Source organism: Convolutriloba macropyga, chromosome 11, assembly GCF_964194025.1.
Source record: "Convolutriloba macropyga chromosome 11, txConMacr16.3, whole genome shotgun sequence".
Classification (NCBI taxonomy): Eukaryota; Metazoa; Xenacoelomorpha; order Acoela; family Convolutidae; genus Convolutriloba; species Convolutriloba macropyga.
In genome coordinates, this window is record NC_134478.1 from 33,158,935 (window position 1) to 33,181,906 (window position 22,972).

The 22,972-nt window shown below is 35.6% G+C and overlaps 1 protein-coding gene across 1 annotated transcript in view; it reads left to right on the forward strand.

Moving 5' to 3' along the window:
- The first annotated feature begins 3,214 nt into the window (after positions 1-3,214).
- LOC142349374 (uncharacterized) overlaps positions 3,215-22,972 on the forward strand; it is a 46,192-nt gene continuing 26,434 nt past the window's right edge. The window contains exons 1-2 of the mRNA XM_075400866.1: positions 3,215-3,341; positions 3,744-3,801. Of these exons, the coding sequence (XP_075256981.1) occupies positions 3,318-3,341; positions 3,744-3,801 (82 nt within the window). The 5' untranslated portion in view covers positions 3,215-3,317. The remainder of the gene's footprint in view (positions 3,342-3,743; positions 3,802-22,972) is intronic.

Consider the following 22,972-nt stretch of genomic DNA (forward strand, 5'->3'; position numbering starts at 1 on the left):
CAACACTACCGTCAATGTAGACCGTTTCTCGTCTACTTGACGGCATAAGTTATACTCGCTTTAAGTTATCCGTCAGTAAAGCAGCTGCTTGGAAAGCCTTAATTCAAGGTTAAAAGTTAATTTTTAGAATTTTTGAGCGCAAAATGGTTGGTTTTTTGTCATTTTTTGTTTGATCAGTCTTAAATTGACAATTGTCAAAGATTTTTTTGCAAGACATTAATATTTATGACAACCTTAAGGGCCAGAGAACCTCCTCAACGGTTTGATAATAGGTTACTGCATAGCTGCCATTTTCGGTTAATTTGAAAATTATTCTCACGTTCCACTTTTCGATCTTTATGGGACAGTGAAACCTTTTTTAAGCTTCAAATTGGCTTACTTGATAGTTTCTGGCGACAATGAAATGGTTTTTTAAGATATTAAGATCACGAATTTTGGCATTGTATCAATAGAATTCGCAAGAAAATTGTTTGTCATTTTCAAAGTTGGCAAGTGTTTAAGTGCCATTGAAACTTAGGTATTGTAGATGGGTTACGGGAGAGATTTGGAAACAACAAATAGTTTCTAGCTTATGAATAATGGCAAATTTAGCTTTTTGTTTTTTTGGCTGGCATTAATCAATTGATCTGCTGGTAAGATAGAATAGTTTTTTCCATCTTTTTCATTCAGTTCTTTAGTTTGTATTTCAGGATTTGTCCTGCCGTTTTTTCGAGGCGTGTTTACACGTTTTTGCATGACTATGAGCCTTTCAAACTATAAGCATGTGAAGCTCGTCAGGCTTTATGTTGCAACAGAACACTTCAGCTGGTCTCGATAGTCTTTTAGGTGATCACTCGGTTGAAAGAGCTCTAAGGCCTAAATTCAAGATAAAGAGGTCATTTTTTGCTGTTTTGGAGCCCTTAATGCAGCAATTTTTTCTTGTTATCTGTCAATTTTCAAATTGTTTCTAATATTCGATTATTTTGAACTTCGAGTATAACTTTTATGGCTATTACGTAATGCGAAATGTTTTTATGCCAATTAATTTGTTTTTTGTTGTTTTTGCTAACGTTAACAACAGAGCCAGAACATTTTTTGCTAATTGTTTGCAAGGCTTTTTTGTTAATTTTCACTTGTTTGCAATTTTGTCTTGAAAATGGATTATTGCAATATTTTTAACAACCCGGAATTGATTTTGACTGTCTATATATATCATTATTTTTCCAACTTTTTTTTAAATGTTCTAATTTTAGAATTTTGAAATTTTTAACATTTTTGGGTTGTATTTAGTTTTAGTGGGCAATCGAATAGATTTTAGACTTAATTTTGGGGTGAAAGATAATTGTTAACAATCAGTTTTTTTTGAACTTTCAGAAAAAAATGTAATTCTTTGTATATGTCTCTTGATTTTTTGCTTTTGACAGGTAACCACCTTTTTTTTAGCTCTTTTGTTTTGCTATTTTTTAGTATCGAGTTTGACCTTGACATCAAGCGGAACCTAAAATGGATGTACATCCGGGTCTAATTCGAATGTTTAATTTCTAAGAACTTGCAAGTTCTTACAGGTTAGCAAATCGACTTAAAAGGCTGTGAAAAATTAACCATTCAACTGATAAGGTTCTTACAAATTGAAGATTGGACCTAAATTATGTTTCATTATCTACGTTCTTAGAACGAAGAAGTTTGTACAAGATAATCATTCTCCCTAAACTGTAATGCCAGCAGACGAAAAGCCATCTGGCTCCAAACATTTCCACGATGCAAAAAATTATTGCCATGAAATGTAAATAAAGAAAACAGTGAAATCTAGTATTTATTAATCTAGTATTTACTAGGGTTGTCTGTAGCTTTCTGTAAACTAATGCAATCCTTGTCAATCACCGCTATTCGGGGATCAGCGGAAATGTTGCTGGCACGGGCTCCATAGTAGACTGTTTTGCTTTTTGGGTGCTCGGAGGGGAGATGGTTGATCCAGTACTGTTGCAATCATTGTCGACAGATATGATCAAGGGGTCTGCCTCAATGATTTTGACACGCTCTTTATGGCCAGATTTAACAAATTCAGAATCAGAAGAGTCGAGATTGGTCCTTTAACGATAAGTCGCCAAAACGATTGCAACAAACGGAAGACTTATCAATGTGCAGTTCTAGTATTTTTTATTCTTACCTGACCAAAGTGGGGAGAATAAAAACATACATTTTACATGTGAAAAATAAAAAAATGCCGACGAAATGAGATTCATAAACTGTTGATCTGTTGTATTGACAATCACCGTTTTGTTAACCAAGTTAATTATTTTTGGTTCTAGTGTTTAATTTAATTTACTGAAATGATGGTTTGAGATACTAACTCGAATCCAAAGATTTTCTTAAAAAAAAATTATTAACTGAAATCCAAAAGGACATCTTGAGTTGAGAAAAATCGAAAAACAACCGTGTTTTCAACTTTAGTCTCATTGTATTGTGTCATTCAAACTGAGCAACTAACTCCCATGCGCATTCTACGGTAAACCAAAAAGTAAATCTATGGTAAAAGATAAAAAGGTAAATCTAAGATAAATGTCCAATTGATTTAACCAATCAGATTTGAGATCCATCGGAGCGAACTTGCAAGACTACAGGTTAGACATTCGACTTGCAAGTGTATACAAGTTAACCACTGGTCTCGATCCGTGCAGTGGCTGTTCAACACGCTCTTGTTTTGAGTTTTTATTAAGTTTTTTGGGATATGAAGGGTTGGAACCTGATCAGTGAACTCACATTACCAATACTTCCTGTAATTTATACTTGCAAACTCGCAACGATAACTTTTTTGTTCTTTTTTTTTGATAAACTCAAAAAAAATGATATTCTTCATTCCTGATACGTGCACTTTTTATAATTTTGTTTTTGTTGATGTGTAATTTTTTGAATTTTAAAATAGCTATGTTTCTGTTACCAAAAAGAATGGAGTCTTTTTTTGTGGTTTTTTTTCGCAATTTGCCTTTAGTCAAAAAGATTTTGCTATCTTGCAAATCGGTTTTGGAGGTACTGCATTTCCACTAAAGTTAGCGGGTATATTATTTGCAGAGAATACTAAAATGAGACTATTCGGTTTCTTTTTGTGCTGATACACTGCTGCTAGCTAAGTTCTGTATTATAAAAAAATGTGAGTGAGAAAACAACGTAGATAACCATAAGCTTTCTAGCTTTTATATTTTTGCAAAACACGTATAAACTTTTGTACTTTGATTCAGTTCAATAAACAACAGAACTTTAAACGCTTGGATATATCAATCTTTCTTTATTCAGTTTGAAGAAACAGAACATACAACTTCATTTTGAGCTTACAAGTAAATATGCCTCGTGTGATGAAAGAATGGGTAAGTCAAAAGTTACCAACAAAATAAAAATTTGAGAGTCAATTGCTTTTCTATCTTTTATTTGCCAATTGTGCAGAAAAAGAAACGAATATAAAAACAAAATTAGAGATCAGTCGAGCAGATATAATTTGTTTCTGGATATCAGAATTAACTCTTTTGGTTCAGATCATTTGAAAAGCAATTTAGAAACAGAAAAATCAGAGGTTCTCCTTTGTTCTCACAGAATTTTTGTTGCGTCTACAATTGAGATATTATTTATAATTATCGATTCAGAAAATACTTTTTTCTAACTGTTGCCCCATTTACTTCTTCAGATGCTATTTTCTAATATTGATATCAAAGGTAATTATTAACAATAACAGATAAAAAAAATTAGTTATGAAGCAGAAACTTCGTGTTCAGGACTCGGACAATCGCCACAAGCAGCAGAGCTCCAATTCAGAGCGAAGACTGTTCAAAGGTAAGACATCCTAGTGGGCGGGGCTGAAGACGGCTCACATGCCGGTCAGTTGCAAGGTTGAGATACTCGTTAACGATCAGACCCATCCAGTCAATAATCAGTTATGACCAAACTTCGGCTCATTTTTTCTAATGTGCTTGTTTTCACCTAGATTATAGACAGACGCGGCCGGACAGTGATTTGATACGAACAGAACGGGCAAATTGTATTTATTTTTTTGGCAAAATTGTATTTAATTTTATCTGAGAAAGTTGTTTTAGTTTGATTCAAATTTTACTTGATTTTGCACGTCGAAATTAAGTACCAATTTGGTAAGTTGAATTCGAGTAGCGAATGACAACAAATTTCTAGTTGAGTGATATTTCTTGTATTCGCTCAGAAAAAATGGTTTAATACATTGTCAACTGAATGAATTGATAATCGAACTTTTGAGAAATTCATTTAATAAGAAAGTTTGCACAGATGTGGGTTCTTGATCATTTCACAATCAAAATGAACAAGTATATAAACAAAATACGAAGGAAACGGGTGGTCAAACTTGAAAATACTTTGCAAAAGACAACGATTCAGACAACTTGTGATGAGCTTTACGAATTGTTTTTTAAAGAAAATGACCAGTGGTTCAACAAATGCCAAATATGGAACAACTAAAAATTGTTAACAAATGATTGTTACATCGACAATTGAAATAAAGATTGAATCAGGTTTAAATAAAAGCAAAAGTAAAGATTACAAAAAAGTACTGACTAGGGTACCACATTTCCCTCCGGCCAAACATAAATAAATTTAAAATTCGTTGATGTGTTATTTACATCAGAAAAATACTACGAAATGTACTGAATTTTATAGCTTCTAGGTTTTTTAGTTTTTTTAGTTTTTAAAACAGTTGCTGTCAGAAGCAATTTCAGCTGCTCTAATTTATCTCAGTTTCTTCATAGTTCGGTGAATTTTTCTTTTGTACTAGATTTCTCTGTGCTGGGAACATTATCCAAATGATATCTGGGCTCTATGGGTTTTTCGGGTTCTTTGATGTTTGCGAGTATAACCTGCTTGTTGCGTATTTGTTTTTTTTAAATGATTTATCTACCAATTGTTCGGGTGGGGCCTTTCAAACCGAACTTTGCATATTGAGTGAACAGATTGGATTTCGCCAGCCGAAATGCTAACTTAAATTATGAGCTCAGATTTGCGGAAAGAAGTCAAAAAAAAATAGTGATTACTGAATTTGAATTGAAAAGATGACAATGAAAATTGAAGTGGTTGCCAACAAATAGCTAGTATCAAAAAATATTTCTAATCATACAGCGAGAAATGGAAAAGGTATGAACGAACGACAACTAATAATGTGAAATATGAAAAAGGATCTGAATAATATAATGGAATGAAGGGCAAAAAAATATGAAACAAACATTGCATCGTATTAAGACTTACCGCACTAAATTGAACAAAGAAGAGCAAGTTTCACATACCCCATGGAACTTAAATAAAAATCATACAATGAGAATATTTTTTGATAATAGTAATATTTTTTACAAAAAAAATCCTTAGTCCCCTGCTAAAAAAGTAATAACAACATATGTACTGGTTATCATAGCCACTGATACGTATTAAAATACAATGTTAGGTTTGCGAGTTCGAGGATGTATATTGAGAATTAGTGTTCAATTCCGCTTCGTATGTGGTCATTGAAATTGTATCATCTTCGGGTGCCGGGCTCCTGTAATCAGCCAAATACCTCACTCAAGTGTCGGGAGGAGATAACATTCCTCTTACAGTTGAGATGCTTTTCTCTTTCGCAACCTGTTTTGCTGTTGTTCGGACAGTTTCAAAAACAGAAGTGTTGGGGGCTGGAAGTTTTTGATATGACCGGCTCTGCGTTGTTGTTTTGTTATGGCGTTAATCAATGAATCGGAGGATATTTCTTCGAAACCGCGATAAATCGGGCTTCGTCTGGTTCTTCCAGTGGATATTTTGTCTGTATTGGTGTAGGCTTGAGATGAGCATACTTACTTGTGTGTAGGGCTCTTGATGGTGTTTTTGTTGTTGGAATAGTCAATTCGACACGTGAGTCTTCGTTTTGATTTCCAAATTTTGATTTCTGATGGCCGAGAAGTTGGGTGCCTTAAAAATGCGACCCTGCATCGCGCGTGCATTTTTTGACTTCGAGGACAATACCCTGCCACCCGTTTCACTTTTCTCATGGTTAACCTGTTTTTTTTGCGGGTGACCTTTTCAGTGGCTTTGGATATTTTCCTCCACCACTTTCTCACTAGTTCTGGGCCCACGGCGGTCAGCATACACCTTGAGTTGTGTATGGTGTTCCAGTTCAGTATCGAAATTTGCAAAATCACTATTGTGTACCCTGACCCCCAATTTTCCAGGTTCTTTGATGGTCAACGTCATAGGGCTAAGTTTTATGTTGTTAGATTCTGTAGCAAGCTTTTCGTACGAACCCTCAAGGTTCATCTTTGACTTCCTATTTTCGTGAGTTTTATTAGCTATTTTCAGTTGTACCTCGTTATGTTCTTTTCGACCTCGATGTCGCTTCGATAGTGATTTGCCCATTTTTCATCAGGCACGATGACCCCATGAAGAACTGTGTCTTCATCTAAATGAAATTTTTTATTATTCTCGTTTGAGAGGTTAGACCACCTAGGTGTTGTTCATTTTACGCTCAAAGGTGTATTAGGTTCTCCACCATAGTGCGACATTCAAGCATTCGAAGGGCAAGATCTTTCTTGTTTTTTTGTTTAGATGTTCGCAGTTGGTGGATTATTATGGTGAATGAATGCTTTTTATGGAACAAGTTTGTAACCGTTATTTCTGCTTTTATACCTGAGAGTCTTTTTTAGTTTTTCTTTATAACTTTTCTTTCCAGATCAGTCGTCGGATGGTCATTAACGGAATTTTCAATGATATCTATGTTATTTCTGTTACAGAAATTCTTTATTTTATATCCCACAAGATATTTTGTTTGATGCAATCGAGTTGTACGAGGATCATCATATATTTTGATATTCATGTCCAAAGCTTTTGTTCTAGTTGAGTCATTTGCCTTGTGAAATATACATGCATTGGCGTATTTGGAAGAAAGATCTTTTGCGGCTAGAAGGTATATTTCATTTCCTTTTTGGTCATATATAGAATCACCAAAAATCGATTTGTATTTCCTGGTTTGTTTCAGCACACGGTATATGAGGGTTGAAGTGCTTAGTGGGAATTACTAATTTAAGACTATTACCGATTGCAATGCAGTGTTTACAAGCTGTTAATCTAACAAGCATTTCCCTATTCATTATTGGCCACCAGCATTGTATGGCCATACATATCGTACCCCAGGTACCCGGGAATATTTATCTCTACATCGATGCATACACACCCAGATCGCACCTGAAGATCCCGCCCGTAGGAGTGTAAATGAGGATTAAACGTTTTCAATTGTTCCTCGTTATTATTGAAGATACAATCGCGTACCTCTTTGAGCACCGCATCCTTATTTGCAAGGCAGGCTGTTAGACGTTGAAGACTATTCGTAAAATGTTGTCGAAGGTGGGTATTTGAGTGCTGGCTGTGAGAGGCGTGCTATCGTTGGGCGATGCCACCGGAAAAGCGAGTAATGGGTAGATGGTTGGTTCGCAGCCTGTGCGAGATGTTTCACCGAAGTGGACTTGGGTTTTATGTTTCTTTAGTTGACTTTTTGGCAGTGATTTTGTTTTCTGGAATTAATTGACTTTTTGAAATAATTTTTTTGATACAATCAAAGTTTGATTCTGAGTTGACATGATGCAACTGATTTCGAGAACCATTTTGGGCAATATTTCCTGCTATTATGTTTGTTGTTTGACTTTTGCAATTGTGATAGGAATGTCTACTATTTTGCTGAAAATTAGTCTCAAATGATTTCGTTTCTCGCCCTGCGGGAATGTTTACATTCTTATTTTGCATAAATTTAAGGAAATGAGGTGGATTCTGCTGAGCGAGTGGTGTGCTAACTGGTTTCTGCAACGCAGGGTAAGCATTTATAGAATAGTTTGAATTGTAGCTCGATTTTACTAATGGATTATGCTTAGCGGGTGACAAAAGAAAAGCAGGCGTGCGTAATTGGGTAACGAGTCTGCTGATTGTATTTTTTGAGTTTTTGCCAGACTCATTTTGTACACTGATTTGCGATGCCGGATCGCTTGTTTTGAACAAACTGTGCAAACGAGGCGCGGATTGAATTGAGTTTAAATTTAACGATTTTGCAGAGGCGAAAATTATTTCTAATTTTGCGACAAAGAATTCTTTCGTTTGGTTTGGGTGTCGAGAATTATAGTCAACGAGGCCCATCTCTTTGCCGGGCATGTATTCAATTTTAAATTGGTGGGGTAATAGTCTATCTGACCCAGGGGTTAATCGGCTGTTGTAGGATTTCTTTGAACGCTTTTCTTTTAATATTTATAGTAAAGCTCTGGTCTGTAATTATTTTAATTTGTTTTTCATACAAGTAATTTTGAAAAACTCAAAAGACCAAAGCACACCTAAAAATTCTGATTCATTAACACTCTATATTTCTTCGCATTAATTTAGGAATCTAGAAGTGACTTCAATGAGTTTCTACAGTTTATTGTTCTAGAGCAGCACCGAAACCATCACCTGAAGCGTCACTTTTGACTCGTGTTTCGAGTTGCGGGTTGTAATAGCAATTTTCAGTTTCATTTGCGATGCGCTTTTTCAATTTGAAAAAACAGTTTTGATGAGCATCTGTCCAAATAATTTTAACTGATTTCAGTAACAAGGGGCGTAACGATTTGTGCAAGATTGAGGATAAACTTACTTATGTAGTGCACAAATCCAAGAAAGGAACAAATTTTTTAAAAGTTTTTTGGTGCTTGAAAAGACCGTTTTGCAGATGGTTTACTTTTGGTTGGCGGAATTCATGTTTGTGAAATGTGGTAACCCCGCCAATCTATTTCCAATTTGGCGAGAGGACATTCGGAAAGGTTAATCCTAAGGTATTTCAGTGCAAGTCTTTGAAGGCAGCCGAACACGTTTTTTCCCTCTTCTGATCCTTTGCTAAAAATCAGTACATCATCTCAGCAACAATAGGTTTTTTTAATCTTATCGAAAAGTAGTTAATTGTTTTTTGAAATTCCGCAGGCATATCTCTGAGACCATGGAATCCTACTTGAAATCGGTATGTGCCCCTCATTTTGCCAATTATTATGTTAAAATGGCAGAGATTGGCGGTTTCGGGATCTAGGCTTAGTTGGCTATATGAATAATTGAGGTATAAAAAGTCTGTAGTGCTTTGGGACGCCGATCATTAATTTGCGGATATATTGAGTCGATAAGTGTATCAATGTTCGACGTTTGATATTTGTTTTTGTGTATCGCTTTATTGAAAACTTTTGAATCAAGTGCTAGTTTTAGTGGTTGTACTTTCATAACCGTGGCTACATTAAGAATTAAAGCAATTGGTTAGGCAAATTATAAGTTTTGTAACGTGTTTTTTGTCGAAACATTTATAAAGATAAGAATTTACTTTTTTATGCGTTAAAAAGTTTGCATCTCCCTTTTTGGTGGCGTGGTTGGAAATGATTGTCTAATGTTGATTTAGCTGCATGAGTTTTTGATCTTCCCTTCGAAATATGAGCTTTCGGAAATGCAGATCTACCTTTTCTTTAATCGCGGAATGTGTCGAAATAAGATTCACTTGATTACATTTTTGGGGTAAAATTAGTGTGACCGCAAATCCAAGTTGGTTGAAGAGACAGCGAACAGAGAGTGGTTCGAGTCCAGTAACAAAAACCATGAAAGTGGCAGCTGGTTTGTAGAAGCGATTGCTTCTTACCGATGTTCGAATTTTTCCCTCGATATAAATTGCTCCGATGGAAAATGTCTTCAGTTGCGGATTTTTCGTTTTCGTTTATTCAAATCGCATGTGGATTACTATTGAAACGTTTCCGATTCTGATGTGCACATTAAAAGGCATGTATGACTCGTACAGTCTGGATGATTATTGTTAAAAGTTCACTGAATCCTCGGGCTGAGGTTCTACTGTGCTGACCGATTTTTTCGTTTTGGTTTTGGACATTTCTTGTTTTGTTTTGTTTTCTGCATAACTTGGCAAAGTGACTTAGCAAACCACAAATGTTACTTGTCTTTCCTCTGGCAATGCATTTTTCTCGGTGACCAAGAACTCATGGTACCCCGCAATTAGGACAGTGGCTTGGTGGTTGTCGAAAGCTTTGTCTGAGAAAACTGTTTGGGAGAGTATGTTGAGGAGCGAGTGCTTGGGCGGATATTGTATTGCGTTTACGCTTGTCGAAGCAAGGATTTTGTTTGGAGCTTGTATTCAAATCTGATTTTGCATCCCATCCCGAGTTCGATGTTTATGGCCCAATCGAGACTTTTCCTCGGTACAACCATTCGTTTGAACAACTCAATGTATTTCGGTTTCGATTAAGTTGGTGATGAAGACATCTCTGATTAGCGTCTTTTTTGTAGTCTCAAAGTCGCAATTTTTTGCTAATTAATTGAGTTTTTTATAGAAATGTTCTACTGTTTTTCCTCGGTGTTGTTTTGATGACCAAAAAAGCGAGTCTATCAAACGTTTTAATTCGGGGTCTTATGAATGCCTCCTCTGCAGTCTTCCGAAATTTTGCGTCGGAAAGAGTATCTACCATGATGTGTGGGTTCGTGCTATTAATAATATGGCGCCCGTCCACACCGATGCTGAAATAGAGCAATTAAAAAGTTTGTCGGTCGGCAAATGGCCACGATTTATTTCTCCACATTATGCCAATTTCTCTGTCTTTGGCATTTGTTTTCCCAATTCTTTTTCTGCTGAGCCTTTTTGGCATCTTTCCCCAACGGAGAGGTGGGTCTTGCCTACGTTTGTCCCAAAAAACGTCAACTCCCATGGGAGTTCGCTTATTAGCTGACTGCGCCATATTGCACCTTGTTCTTTTATTTTCGGCTTCGCGGCGCAAACACACACTTTAAAAATCAGGATTGGATTTTGCCAGGAGAAGTGCTTACTTAAATCATGAGCTCAACTTTGCGGAGCGAAATCAAAAAATGTTCTCAATACTGAAATTGAATTGAAAATATACGACAATGAATACTGAAGTGGTTGGCAACAAATAGCTAACATAAACAAACATGTCTGATCATTCAGCGGGAAATGAAATAGGGATGAACAAACGACAACTAACAAGCAAGCAACTTGAAATAAGATCTGATTAAAATACTGGAATGAAGGGCAAGTAAATATAAACTAAATTATTGCATCCTATCAAATTGACTGCAACAAGTTAATTAAAAATGATCAAGTATCACAGATAAATTAACGGCCGTTTTCCTCAACGAAGTTTGAGACAGCCGAGTGCCTCAATATTTTCATTTGAAAAGATTGCTATTTCGTAATATTTTCTCTGGCCATTTTGCAACGTAACTCCTATACAGGATTTGAAAAGCTAATAGCAATGTTACATTTGAGCATGAATTTTCAAAGTCTGATATTAATAAGTTTTCTATTTTTCAAACTATCCAGTTCGTTTTTTGCCTGCTAATTCGTCCTGTATCATTTGATATCATTTCAAAGTTTCGTGTTCTGACGAGCTGTTTCTTGACTCCTAAATTCCATTGTTCTTCCAAGCACTAATTTTTGAACCATTTTGATTCTTAATTTTGTTGTGTTTCATTCTTCTTCTCTTTAAGTTTAATTTTATTTCATTTAATCGCTTTCGACATATCTTTGGGAAGTCATTTTGAAGACCACAATGATTACACTTATTACCCACTGCTGAACTAGTTTGTTTGTGGCTTGGAGTCAAATTCAAGCCACAAGGTTGGCACTACTTTTTTGTCCCACATTTGTTGTCACAATTTGCTGTCTTTGAGATATTTTTGCTTCTCGAAACCTGCTGCTAATTTTTATTGCGTTGACGCTAGTTGAACTGTTTGATGAAATTTGTTGCTGATTGAATTCACCTATCACCGTGTCTGAAATTATCCTTAGTGCATGGTTTGATTCTACCGTATTGCGTAGCAATTCTCGTTGGATATTTTTGTCCAATAATTTTGTGATAAAAATGGCTTTAAATACCTCATGCTTTTATCTTTCAAAAGTTCAGTTTTGGTGTAAACTTTTCAAGACGCTGTAAAAATTTCTCGTTGTTTTTATTTTTTTTTGGTTAATGAGAAAAACGTATATATTTTTTCTTGTTTTCAGATAATAGATTTCACCAACTGTAAAATTTTTGATAATATTTGCCGTCCCTCCGCACCGACACTTGAAGAGAGTTTGTACCTTTGTTAGACAAATGTAGAGGCGCATGTTTGGTCACACAGACCCCAAGGTCAACCTCCGCAAATTGTCCCAACTTTTTTGGCACTTCAATTGCCACTGTAGCTTAAGTTGACTATTCTTTCTTTGTCTTCTAATTTATGTGTTTTCGGTCGGTTGTTCCCTTGGGCCTTTGTAAATCAGTTCAGGTTGAGGTTATACTGTGAAGATTATCAGCCAAAAAAGTGTCCCGAACACTGTTATCTCTCGTCAAGGTCGCTAAGCTTAGTTGGATCTTGCTTTCTTCACATTTTTTTGTCAATCCGTTGATGGTCGTTCCGAAGAACGTTCGATTACAGGTGAGGTTTTAAGAGAATCATCGTTTGCTGTCTGCGCCACATGGTTTTTGTAAACGTGACAACTCAAAGACTGAATTAGCAACGGCAACTTTTTTGTTTTTTCAATTCCTTTTAGCAGATTTTGTGAAATCAAAATGCATATTATTAGTCTTAGAATATTAATGTAGTTTGATTTGAAATTTAATCGAGTTTGCTGGACAAAATCCGGTGTAGATTTGTTTAGTTGAATTCAAGTAGCGCATGACGACAATCTATATTCGAAAAATATTGCTTGAATCCGCCAAGCAAAATTGGTTTAAAAAGAAACAAATAAAAAAAAACAAAATTAGAGATCAGTCGAGTAGATATAATTTGTTTTTGGAGATCAGAAATAATTTTTTGGTTTGGATAATTTAGAAAAAACATTAAAATTAAAAGCATTAAGAAATCGAAAAATCAGAGGTTTCTGTTTGCTGTCACAGTAATTTTGATGAAAACGCATTTGAAAAGACGTTATTTTAAACATTTTACATAGAAAATACCTTTTTTCTAATTGTTGCCTGATTACTGCTTCAGATGCTATTGTTTAATATTGATATCAAAGGTAGTTATTAATAGTAAGAGATTTAAAAAAATTGGTTATGAAGCAGAAAGTTCGTTTTCAGGACTTGACAATCGCCGCAAACGGCAGAGCTCCAATTGAGAGCAAAGATTCTTCAAAAATAAGACATCTTAGTTGAAGGCGGGGGCTGGAGACGGCTCAGATGTAAGTCAGTTGCAAGGTTAAGGTACTCATTAATGATCGGATCCGTCCAGTCAATAATCAGTTATGATCAAACACCGGCTCATTTTTCAAATATGCTTGTTTTCACCTTGTTTACAGACAGACGCAGCCGGACAATGATTTGATACGAACAGAACATGGCTTGTTCTTTTTGGGCAAATTCGCGACGCAAATTTGTATTTAATTTCATCAGAGAAAGTTATTTTAGTTTGATTCAAACTTTACTTGATTTTACACGACGAAATTAAGTACCAATTTGGTAAGTTGAATTCGAGTAGCGAATGACAACAAAATTTTAGTCGTATGATTTTACTTGAAATCACTAAAAAAATTGGTTTTATACATTAGCGACTGATTAAACTGAGGTTTGAACTTAAATTAGAGATTGGAAAGATTGAAATTAAGATAAAATGAAAGTTTGCACAGATATGAGATCAGGATCATTTCACAGTCAAATCGAACAAGTATGTAAACAATTCACAAAGAAGTGATCAAAATAAAGATAAATATATTGAGATTTACAGAGATTTTTTATGCAGGAATAATAGTTTTTTACTTAATATATAAGAAAGAGTGATTGGATTCAAGTTGGACTTTAAAGTGATTGGACTTTAAAACCACTTTTAAACTTTCTCTAAACCGTTTTTCTGAAACCAGTTCTTCCGGTACCACTCAGAATCGATTTGTGAGCAGCCAATTCATAAACAGAGGCGCGTGAAAAATAAAAATACCAATTTGTGCAAAATTGGTGCCTTACTGCCTTTTTGAATTTTTTTGAGCACTCACTGAAAGTAATTTTGGGGTTTGCTGTAGTGTAGGTCGACAAATATTAGCTCAAATTGCTTCATATAAGGATCATTGTAAAGCTCTTGTAATAAACTTCAACATTTGGTTTGCTAATTTTACTAAAAATAAACGATTTTGTACTGCAGAAAATTATTAAAAAAGTTAAGGTAAGTTAAGGTAATTTTACCTTAACACAGTTCAGGTATTTTTTTTACCTTATCTCAAGTTAAGGTAAAGTTAAGGTAACTTTTACCTTAATTTTACCTTAACAGAGGTTTACCTTAACTGCGTTAAGGTAACTTTACCTGAACTTTTTTTAGTGTGTAGTTCAACAACAGACAATGACACAGACATGTGCTGATGCGCTATGCAAACAAGTTTCAAGGAATTTGGCAATCGGGTTAAAGATTACCAAATATAGAGCAACAAAAAATGAAGATGAGATCAACGATCAAAATTAAGTTCAAAACATCTTTAAATGAAGAGCAAAAATTAAGACTAAGGAAAAAAAACTTACCAGGGGATCTTGAATTTCGTATAAATGCGGCGTTTTTGTATATGTCAATTTGTTTATCAAATCATATTATTTACAACCAGTTCATTCATTTGCTTTTCATATCACTCGTAGCTTTTGTTTGGTTTCCTGGCTAGCGGAATAAGTTTCTGTTGTTCAGATATGTTTTCGCAATTTCTCTTGATTTTACTTCTTGCGTTCAGTTGCAGAATTTATACGCTACTCTCGCAGTGCATGCGTTTTGAAATCAGAGTAGCAGCTTAAGTTGTGATGTCATTCCGCAAAATTCACATACACTTTTGGGGATGATTTCTAACTAGCAGATGACATTGCATAAAGTAGAAAGGGACAGAAATAGCCATATATTATAATCAGACTTTAGTTAAAACGCTGTTATTTCAACGTGCTGCTTTTGCGACGAGCTCTTTTAACAGACAAAAGACAATTTTATTGTTATTTGTTTGTATTGAAGTGCACACGCATGTGGATATTTGCTCAGCAAGTGGCGTGTTAGAGTTTTGTAAGCGTACTCTTATCTCGAAGGTGCCAATAAATTTAATTGATATAGCGTTAACAATGTTACTGTATCGATTTTGTTTTGTGCGAATGAGTGTGTTTAATACAAGCCATACAAAATTGCAATGCTAATGTTTTTCGGGTTAACTTTAGATGTTCCTCTTATTTGGCCAGAAGTAATTTATCAGAAAAAAAAATTTTTTTGGCTTGCCCATGGCGATGGTATGAGATATAGGGATGGTATGAGTAAAAAGGTTTTTGTAAAACTCATCTGAAAGGGTCCTTAAAAATCGGTAGTAGTGTTCACCCCAGGCGAGACCAAATGGTTATATTGCAAGATCTTGCAAGATGAATAGTTATCTTGCACGATCTTGCAAGATGAACAGTTATTTTTCAAGATTCTTGCCAAAAAACCAAAGACCTCAAATAATGAGTACACAAATTAATGAGATCAACCATAAATGTCTATAATGTCGCTGAATTGAATTCTTGTCGCAATTGAGGTGCATTTGAAAACCAAAAACTACACACTAAAAAAAGTTAAGGAAAATTACTTGATGACCTATTTGAAATAGCGTTTCTACAAAATAGTTCAATGGTCATTTCAAGGGTTCATTCTGTTAAAACCAAGTGTGAATGAAATGTTAACTACTGAAAAAGGTCACAAAAGGGCACTGAAAAAGATCGCATCCAGTGACCTCCAGCTTATGATGTAAAATGTTTTATTTTTTGTTCTGTAAATAACAATTTTCTGTGGGTCCGTCAGTACATTATTTTTAATTGTTTATTAGGTACCAAGTACCACAAAAACTGACTGTCAGTAGTCAGCTGATATTGACAAAACACATAGTTTCTCCAAAAAGGACAACCATACGTTTCGTGTAGCGATAACATAGCGTTTTTACTGATAAAATAGGTACCTGCCGAAAATCGCAAATGGTCACATTTCTCCACCTTCCAATCCTTGTTAAACTCATCCTATAGCAGAACGGCGCTTCTACTTAAGTATACATATAGGTTAAAGAGGAAAAATGGGGTCCAAAATTTTTTCGCATGGAAATGATTTTTCTCGGGCCTAAACGGAAAGTTTCATATACATATAAACTTTACCGTCGATAGTGTATTTGAAATACTAGTTTCCCCAAAAAACTTTGAATGATTGCTTCAATAAATCATTATCTTCACACCAAGTGTGAATGATTTGGGAAGCACTAAAAAAGGCCGTATAAAAGCATCCACTGTGTTCCAGCTTGTGCTATATAATGTTTTATTACACTTTTTGTTCTGTAAATAACAGTTTTATGTGAGTCCATTCATTTTAAATGGTTAATGATTATTAGATGATCCTTGATTTACGTAACTTGATGGCCGTGCAGGCAGTTTTTTAAATTTATTCAATTGACCTTACCGCTTAAATTAGTTCTGTAACGCCATTAAGTTGATTTTTAGCAGATTTCATGACGCCAAATTGCATTTAATTTCGTCTTAGACACTTATTGTAGTTTGATTCAAACCTTACTTGATTTTGCTCGATTAAGTCGCTGCAGGTAGAGATCTGGTTAGTTGAATTCATGTAGCAAATGACAACAAAGCGTGCAGACAGTTTTTGAAAACTGTTCAATTGACCATACCGCTAATAACAACTCCAGTTTTATAACGTTACAACGCTTGTCACACAAATTTGGAAAGCGATGAGCAATTAGGGTCCTGAACACGCGGGGTCTTGAATGGGAGGCATAGCATTCAGCCCGATTACTGCATTACGCGTCATAAGCAGAGTTGTTAGTATAATTCGTTTTTTTTAATTTTCAGAAGGTTTTTTATCGTGTATCTATGTCCAGATAAATTTTTCAGGTTGCCATAAAAAGGGGAGAATAGCGCGATCGATTTGAGCTAAATTTTGTATAAACTTACCTATGTAATATACAGACTTTGTACAAGTGGGGTCGAGAGGCCGTTTTTTTAGGTGTTTTCGCGTTTCAAGTGAGCGTGTAGCCGCGGTACATTTTTTGAGGGGCAACATCACAATTTGAGAAAAACTGCGACCTAGCCGGTCGTTACCGTTCTTTCAAAATTCCACTTAGGAAGGTTAACCCGAAGACTCTCGTCATCTAATTTTGAAAGGCAATCAAATACATGTTCCAAGAGTTCTTCTGCCTTGCCCTTGCTCACAATGTATTCAAGAAAACAATATAAAACTTTCAATCCGATCAAACTATACTCCAGGGCGTTTTCAGTTTCGGCCCATTTATCTGTGAGGCTGTAAAATCCAGTTTTCTCAAATAATGAGTACACAAATAATGAGATCAACCATAAATGTCTATAATGTCGCTGAATTGAAGTCTTGTCGCAATTGAGGTGCATTTGAAAACCAAAAACTACACACTAAAAAAAGTTAAGGAAAATTACTTGATGACCTATTTGAAATAGCGTTTCTACAAAATAGTTCAATGGTCATTTCAAGGGTTCATTTTGTTAAAATCAAGTGTGAATGAAATGTTAACTACTGAAAAAGGTCACAAAAGGGCACTGAAAAAGATCGCATCCAGTGACCTCCAGCTTATGATGTAAAATGTTTTATTTTTTGTTCGGTAAATAACAATTTTCTGTGAGTCCGTCAGTACATTATTTTTAATTGTTTATTAGGTACCAAGTACCACACAAACTGACTGTCAGTAGTCAGCTGATATTGACAAAACACATAGTTTCTCCAAAAAGGACAACCATACGTTTCGTGTAGCGATAACATAGCGTTTTTACTGATAAAATAGGTACCTGCCGAAAATCGCAAATGGTCACATTTCTCCACCTTCCAATCCTTGTTAAACTCATCCTATAGCAGAACGGCGCTTCTACTTAAGTATACATATAGGTTAAAGAGGAAAAATGGGGTCCAAAATTTTTTCGCATGGAAATGATTTTTCTCGGGCCTAAACGGAAAGTTTCATATACATATAAACTTTACCGTCGATAATGTATTTGAAATACTAGTTTCCCCAAAAATCGTTGAATGATTGCTTCAATAAATCATTATCTTCACACCAAGTGTGAATGATTTGGGAAGCACTAAAAAAGGCCGTCTAAAAGCATCCACTGTGTTCCAGCTTGTGCTATATAATGTTTTATTACACTTTTTGTTCTGTAAATAACAGTTTTCTGTGAGTCCATTCATTTTAAATGGTTAATGATTATTAGATGATCCTTGATTTACGTAACTTGATGGCCGTGCAGGCAGTTTTTTAAATTTATTCAATTGACCTTACCGCTTAAATTAGTTCTGTAACGCCATTAAGTTGATTTTTAGCAGATTTCATGACGCCAAATTGCATTTAATTTCGTCTTAGACACTTATTGTAGTTTGATTCAAACCTTACTTGATTTTGCTCGATTAAGTCGCTGCAGGTAGAGATCTGGTTAGTTGAATTCATGTAGCAAATGACAACAAAGCGTGCAGACAGTTTTTGAAAACTGTTCAATTGACCATACCGCTAATAACAACTCCAGTTTTATAACGTTACAACGCTTGTCACACAAATTTGGAAAGCGATGAGCAATTAGGGTCCTGAACACGCGGGGTCTTGAATGGGAGGCATAGCATTCAGCCATATTACTGCATTACCGCGTCATAAGCAGAGTTGTTAGTATAATTCGTTTTTTTTTTAATTTTCAGAAGGTTTTTTTATCGTGTATTTATGTCCAGATAAATTTTTCAGGTTGCCATAAAAAGGGGAGAATAGCGCGATCGATTTGAGCTAAATTTTGTATAAACTTACCTATGTAATATACAGACTTTGTACAAGTGGGATCGAGAGGCCGTTTTTTTAGGTGTTTTCGCGTTTCAAGTGAGCGTGTAGCCGCGGTACATTTTTTGAGGGGCAACATCACAATTTGAGAAAAACTGCGACCTAGCCGGTCGTTACCGTTCTTTCAAAATTCCACTTAGGAAGGTTAACCCGAAGACTCTCGTTATCTAATTTTGAAAGGCAATCCAATACATGTTCCAAGAGTTCTTCTGCCTTGCCCTTGCTCACAATGTATTCAAGAAAACAATATAAAATTTTCACGCGGTCAAAGTAAACTCCATAGCGTTTTCAGTTTCTGCCCAATTATCTGTGAGGCTGTGAAATCCAGTTTTGAAGCGATACGTACCTGTCATTTATTTATTGTCTTGAAGTCAAATGTTCCGCTGTTTTAAAATAAATGTCTAATTGGTTGTAAGCATATTTCAGATGTAAAGTAGAGAAATAAGTGGTATTTTGAGACGCAGGATCTTTTTCTGTTCAGAAATTGAATCGACCAGCGTATCAATATTCGTCATTTAGTACTTATTTTGGTGAATTACTTTGTTTAGGACAATTATATCTAGAGCTAGCCTAATTGTTTGCTCTCTTTTTGTGACAAATACTATAGAAAAAATACTGATCAGAGTAAATTGACATTTTCTTGTAAATTGATTGAGATTCGTCTCCTATTTGATGAAAATATTATGATATCACCAACCTGCAACATGAGTTTTTGAGTGCCCAACACGAGCAATGTGGTTAGGGAATGTCTTGGCGACACGGCTTTTAATTGGGCATTGTAATGTAACACTGTTGATCAAAATACCTGATTGAGGCGAAGGTATGAATTTTGTGATGGCACAGCCAAAACTATCAGCAGATGCCATCCAATCTAAAATTTGAGTCTGTCTGACACAACCGTGACTCCTGCCTCAAGAATGTTCCCAACGGTTAGTGAAAACTAAAGTCCAATTGCTTCAATTGGAATTGATTGGATATGTAGAGATGGACATAATTCTGGTAGATTTGAATCGTCAGTACAGATCGTTTTTGCAGAACTTTCAACAATGAAAGTGACCTTTTCGAAATGCTACAAAATTACCAGTCTCTAATCTTGATCGGCATATTTTAGGATTCAATTATTTCTGCACTATTGCCAATTAGAGTTGATCTGATTATGTTTTTTTAAATTTTGTTATATGACTCTTCTTGAACAGAAGTGATCGAATGTTAGTTGGAGTTTTTTGCTCTACCGCATTCACCGTTTTTTGTTGTTACTATTTTTCTGAGGAATGTGTTTTTGTTTTCGCATTTTGTTTTGCACCCTTTTTTAAAAAAATTCTCAACACTCTACAATTTTTGGTTTGTTCTCCCCGTGAAAGGCTTTTTTCTCTATGTCGGGTTGACAACAAGAAACTACAAGTCTGATAATGGGGCTCCGAGGTGCAAGACGCTGATTTTGAAATAGTTGTTTTTGAAAGCCAATCCAAGGAGTGAAAATTTGTTTAAGAGCTGATAGCGTTAAATCTATTAAAAATAGTATAGTGTACTGTGCTGGTATTTTGTGCTAATTTTTCATCCCCAATTCCATGTTTACAGCAAACTGAAGTGCCTTAAGGGGTTCCCCTTTTAGGATTTCCCCTTCCATATCGGTGCAAAATAAATTTGAGACAAAATATTCTCGAATGGTAGTTTGTCTTTGTTTTTAAAATCAGAATTCTCGGTCAACTTTTTGTATACCACAAAAATATTCCACTATTTCTTCTTTCACAATTTTGCTGATAAAAAAACATGCTTGTCAAAAGCAATTTTGCGGGGCAAAAGAACGCTTCTTCCAGAAAGTTTCTTCAACTAGCGCAGTGAAATTGGTAGGTAGATGTGTGGATTCATGAAATTGATGACTCGGCCGCCTTCATTTCCTCTGCTGTGGATCGCAACGAAACTATTTTCCCGCGCGCCAATGGCCATTATTTATTTCCGCATAGGATTCTCACCTCTATTTTTCGTTGACATTTGTTTTGCCAGTTCATTTTCTGCTGGGCATGCACTGTGTTGCTTTAGCGTTCAGATTGCGCTGGGAGTCTTTGTTTTGTTTCCTCATAGTTGCTTTCCAATGGCAATTAGTTGACTTCGGATTCGGGGCCTCGCAATATTGCCTAGTTGATGTCCTTATTCGCCGACAGAACAAGTTTGAGCTCCTCTCTTTGCTTTTTCCATTTGCGTTGGGGGCTACGGTATCGTTGCGGAGCTGGTGCGCAGCTCAAAGTCGAACAATAAATTTTGACTGGCGAACTTAACTCCACTTGAATGCATACATTTGAAAAAGCAATTCAAAAGGCTGAATAGTACAACTTGCCACGAAGTGTTAAACAAAAAAGAATGACTAACTAACTTGCTAAACAAAGTGAACAGACATAATTTCAACAAGTTGGAGTTTGTTTACAAATGAATTACTGAAATGATTGATAAGGTTAACTGAAATAAGTCTAGAAGATTCTCAGGTTGAGAAGAACTAATTAAGACATCAAATAAAATTTACTGGAAGAAATGTAGCTCAGGTAAGACGGAAACATAATAATTGTCTACATACAAAATTTTTTCGAAATGGGATTGTTCATTTGAAAGACTTCAAACTGTTAGAGACAAACACATCACAATTAAAAATCGTTATCTTTTTATCGAATTTTGAAGTCTCTTTCAAACATACTCTCGGACGCACTGATTTTAGTTTTTTTGGTAGAGGTCTTTTTGCAACAGAAACATGTGCGTTTTAAAAGCTTGACAAAAAACTTTCTGGGAAACAAGAGTGGTAAAAAAAATTGCCGTACATGTTACGAAGTAAATAAGTAAGCGAGATATTATTAGCCAATCAGAATCGAGTATTCAAATGTGCATATAAATCGCTCCAAATAAGATTTAAATACGTTCTAATATACATAGAAAGTTCCGAAAAAGTTCCTTTAAACTAATTTCAAGTAAATATAACCACGATATGTATCGATTCAGCTGGTTTTCAGCTTAATAATTTTAGGTTTTCTAGACAATTGCCAATTGAATACGAACTGATCTGACGTCAATAACATCAGACAAAAAACCAGTAAAAGAGCATCGGAAAAACCTTGCCGTCTAAGTTTTCACTTGTTGCTATGAACGTTACGAATACTAATACGTTGTCTTGATCACATTAAAACTTAATACGTTGCTTTGTACATGACCAATACTTATACGTTGCTGAATTGAAACTTTCCGAACTTCAGTTATATATTTTACTGAGTTAATATTGGTGCCGCTCCAATAAAGGGCCTCTATTGCCCATAAGAACGTTATACCTCAAGTTTCTGGAAAGGGAACAGACTCGTTGATGTCAACTGGAGGCGAACGTTCAGATAATTGTCCAATTGAAGTAGATGCGGAGAGAGATCTCTAGATCGTGTAATCATACTCACACTTACGGCTGGAAAGAGGAACACTTCTGGCCTAACAGATTGTTTACCTCTCAAGAGATTGGTGCACAGCCATCTTTAGATCGAAGGAATTGGTACATCTTCTCCATCTCGGTGGGTTCAAGCTTACCCTCCTTGATTTTAACGATTGGCTGAAAGAAAAGGCTGAGGCCCATGATCTTATGAAACAAAGCGCAACCAAGGCAAAACCTGAAGAGAACAGCACTTTCAGTAACCAAGACCAAAACAGCCTCAAAAGTGTTTGCATCGAATTCGCAACAAAGGGAAACAAAGAAGCAAATGCCATCTTCTTTCACAAACAATTACTCTCGGTGCTTTGTATGCAAAGGTAACCACCGGCTATGGGAGTGTCGAGTTTTCAAAGAAAAGACCCCAACCCAGAGAGCTAAGTTGGTGGCCGATAATAAACTTTGCTTTTCGTGCTTACGTGATAAGCACACATTCCGCCAGTGTCCTCAACCAAGAAAGTGCCGAGCAGAAGGGTGTAATAGTTCGCATAACTCACTATTGCATGGAGCAGATAGGGTTTTCCCAACAAAACAGTCAACAAATCCCAATAGTATCCAGTCTTCTGGCAACACAGGTCCAAATAAAGCAACTACTAGTCAACAGCCGTCTAATAAGACCACAACAATGTCATCTGTTACTGATGTTAAGGGGCTCCTTCAGGTAACGGAATTGCAGTTGGTCAATTCGTCCGGTTTAGATACCAAGG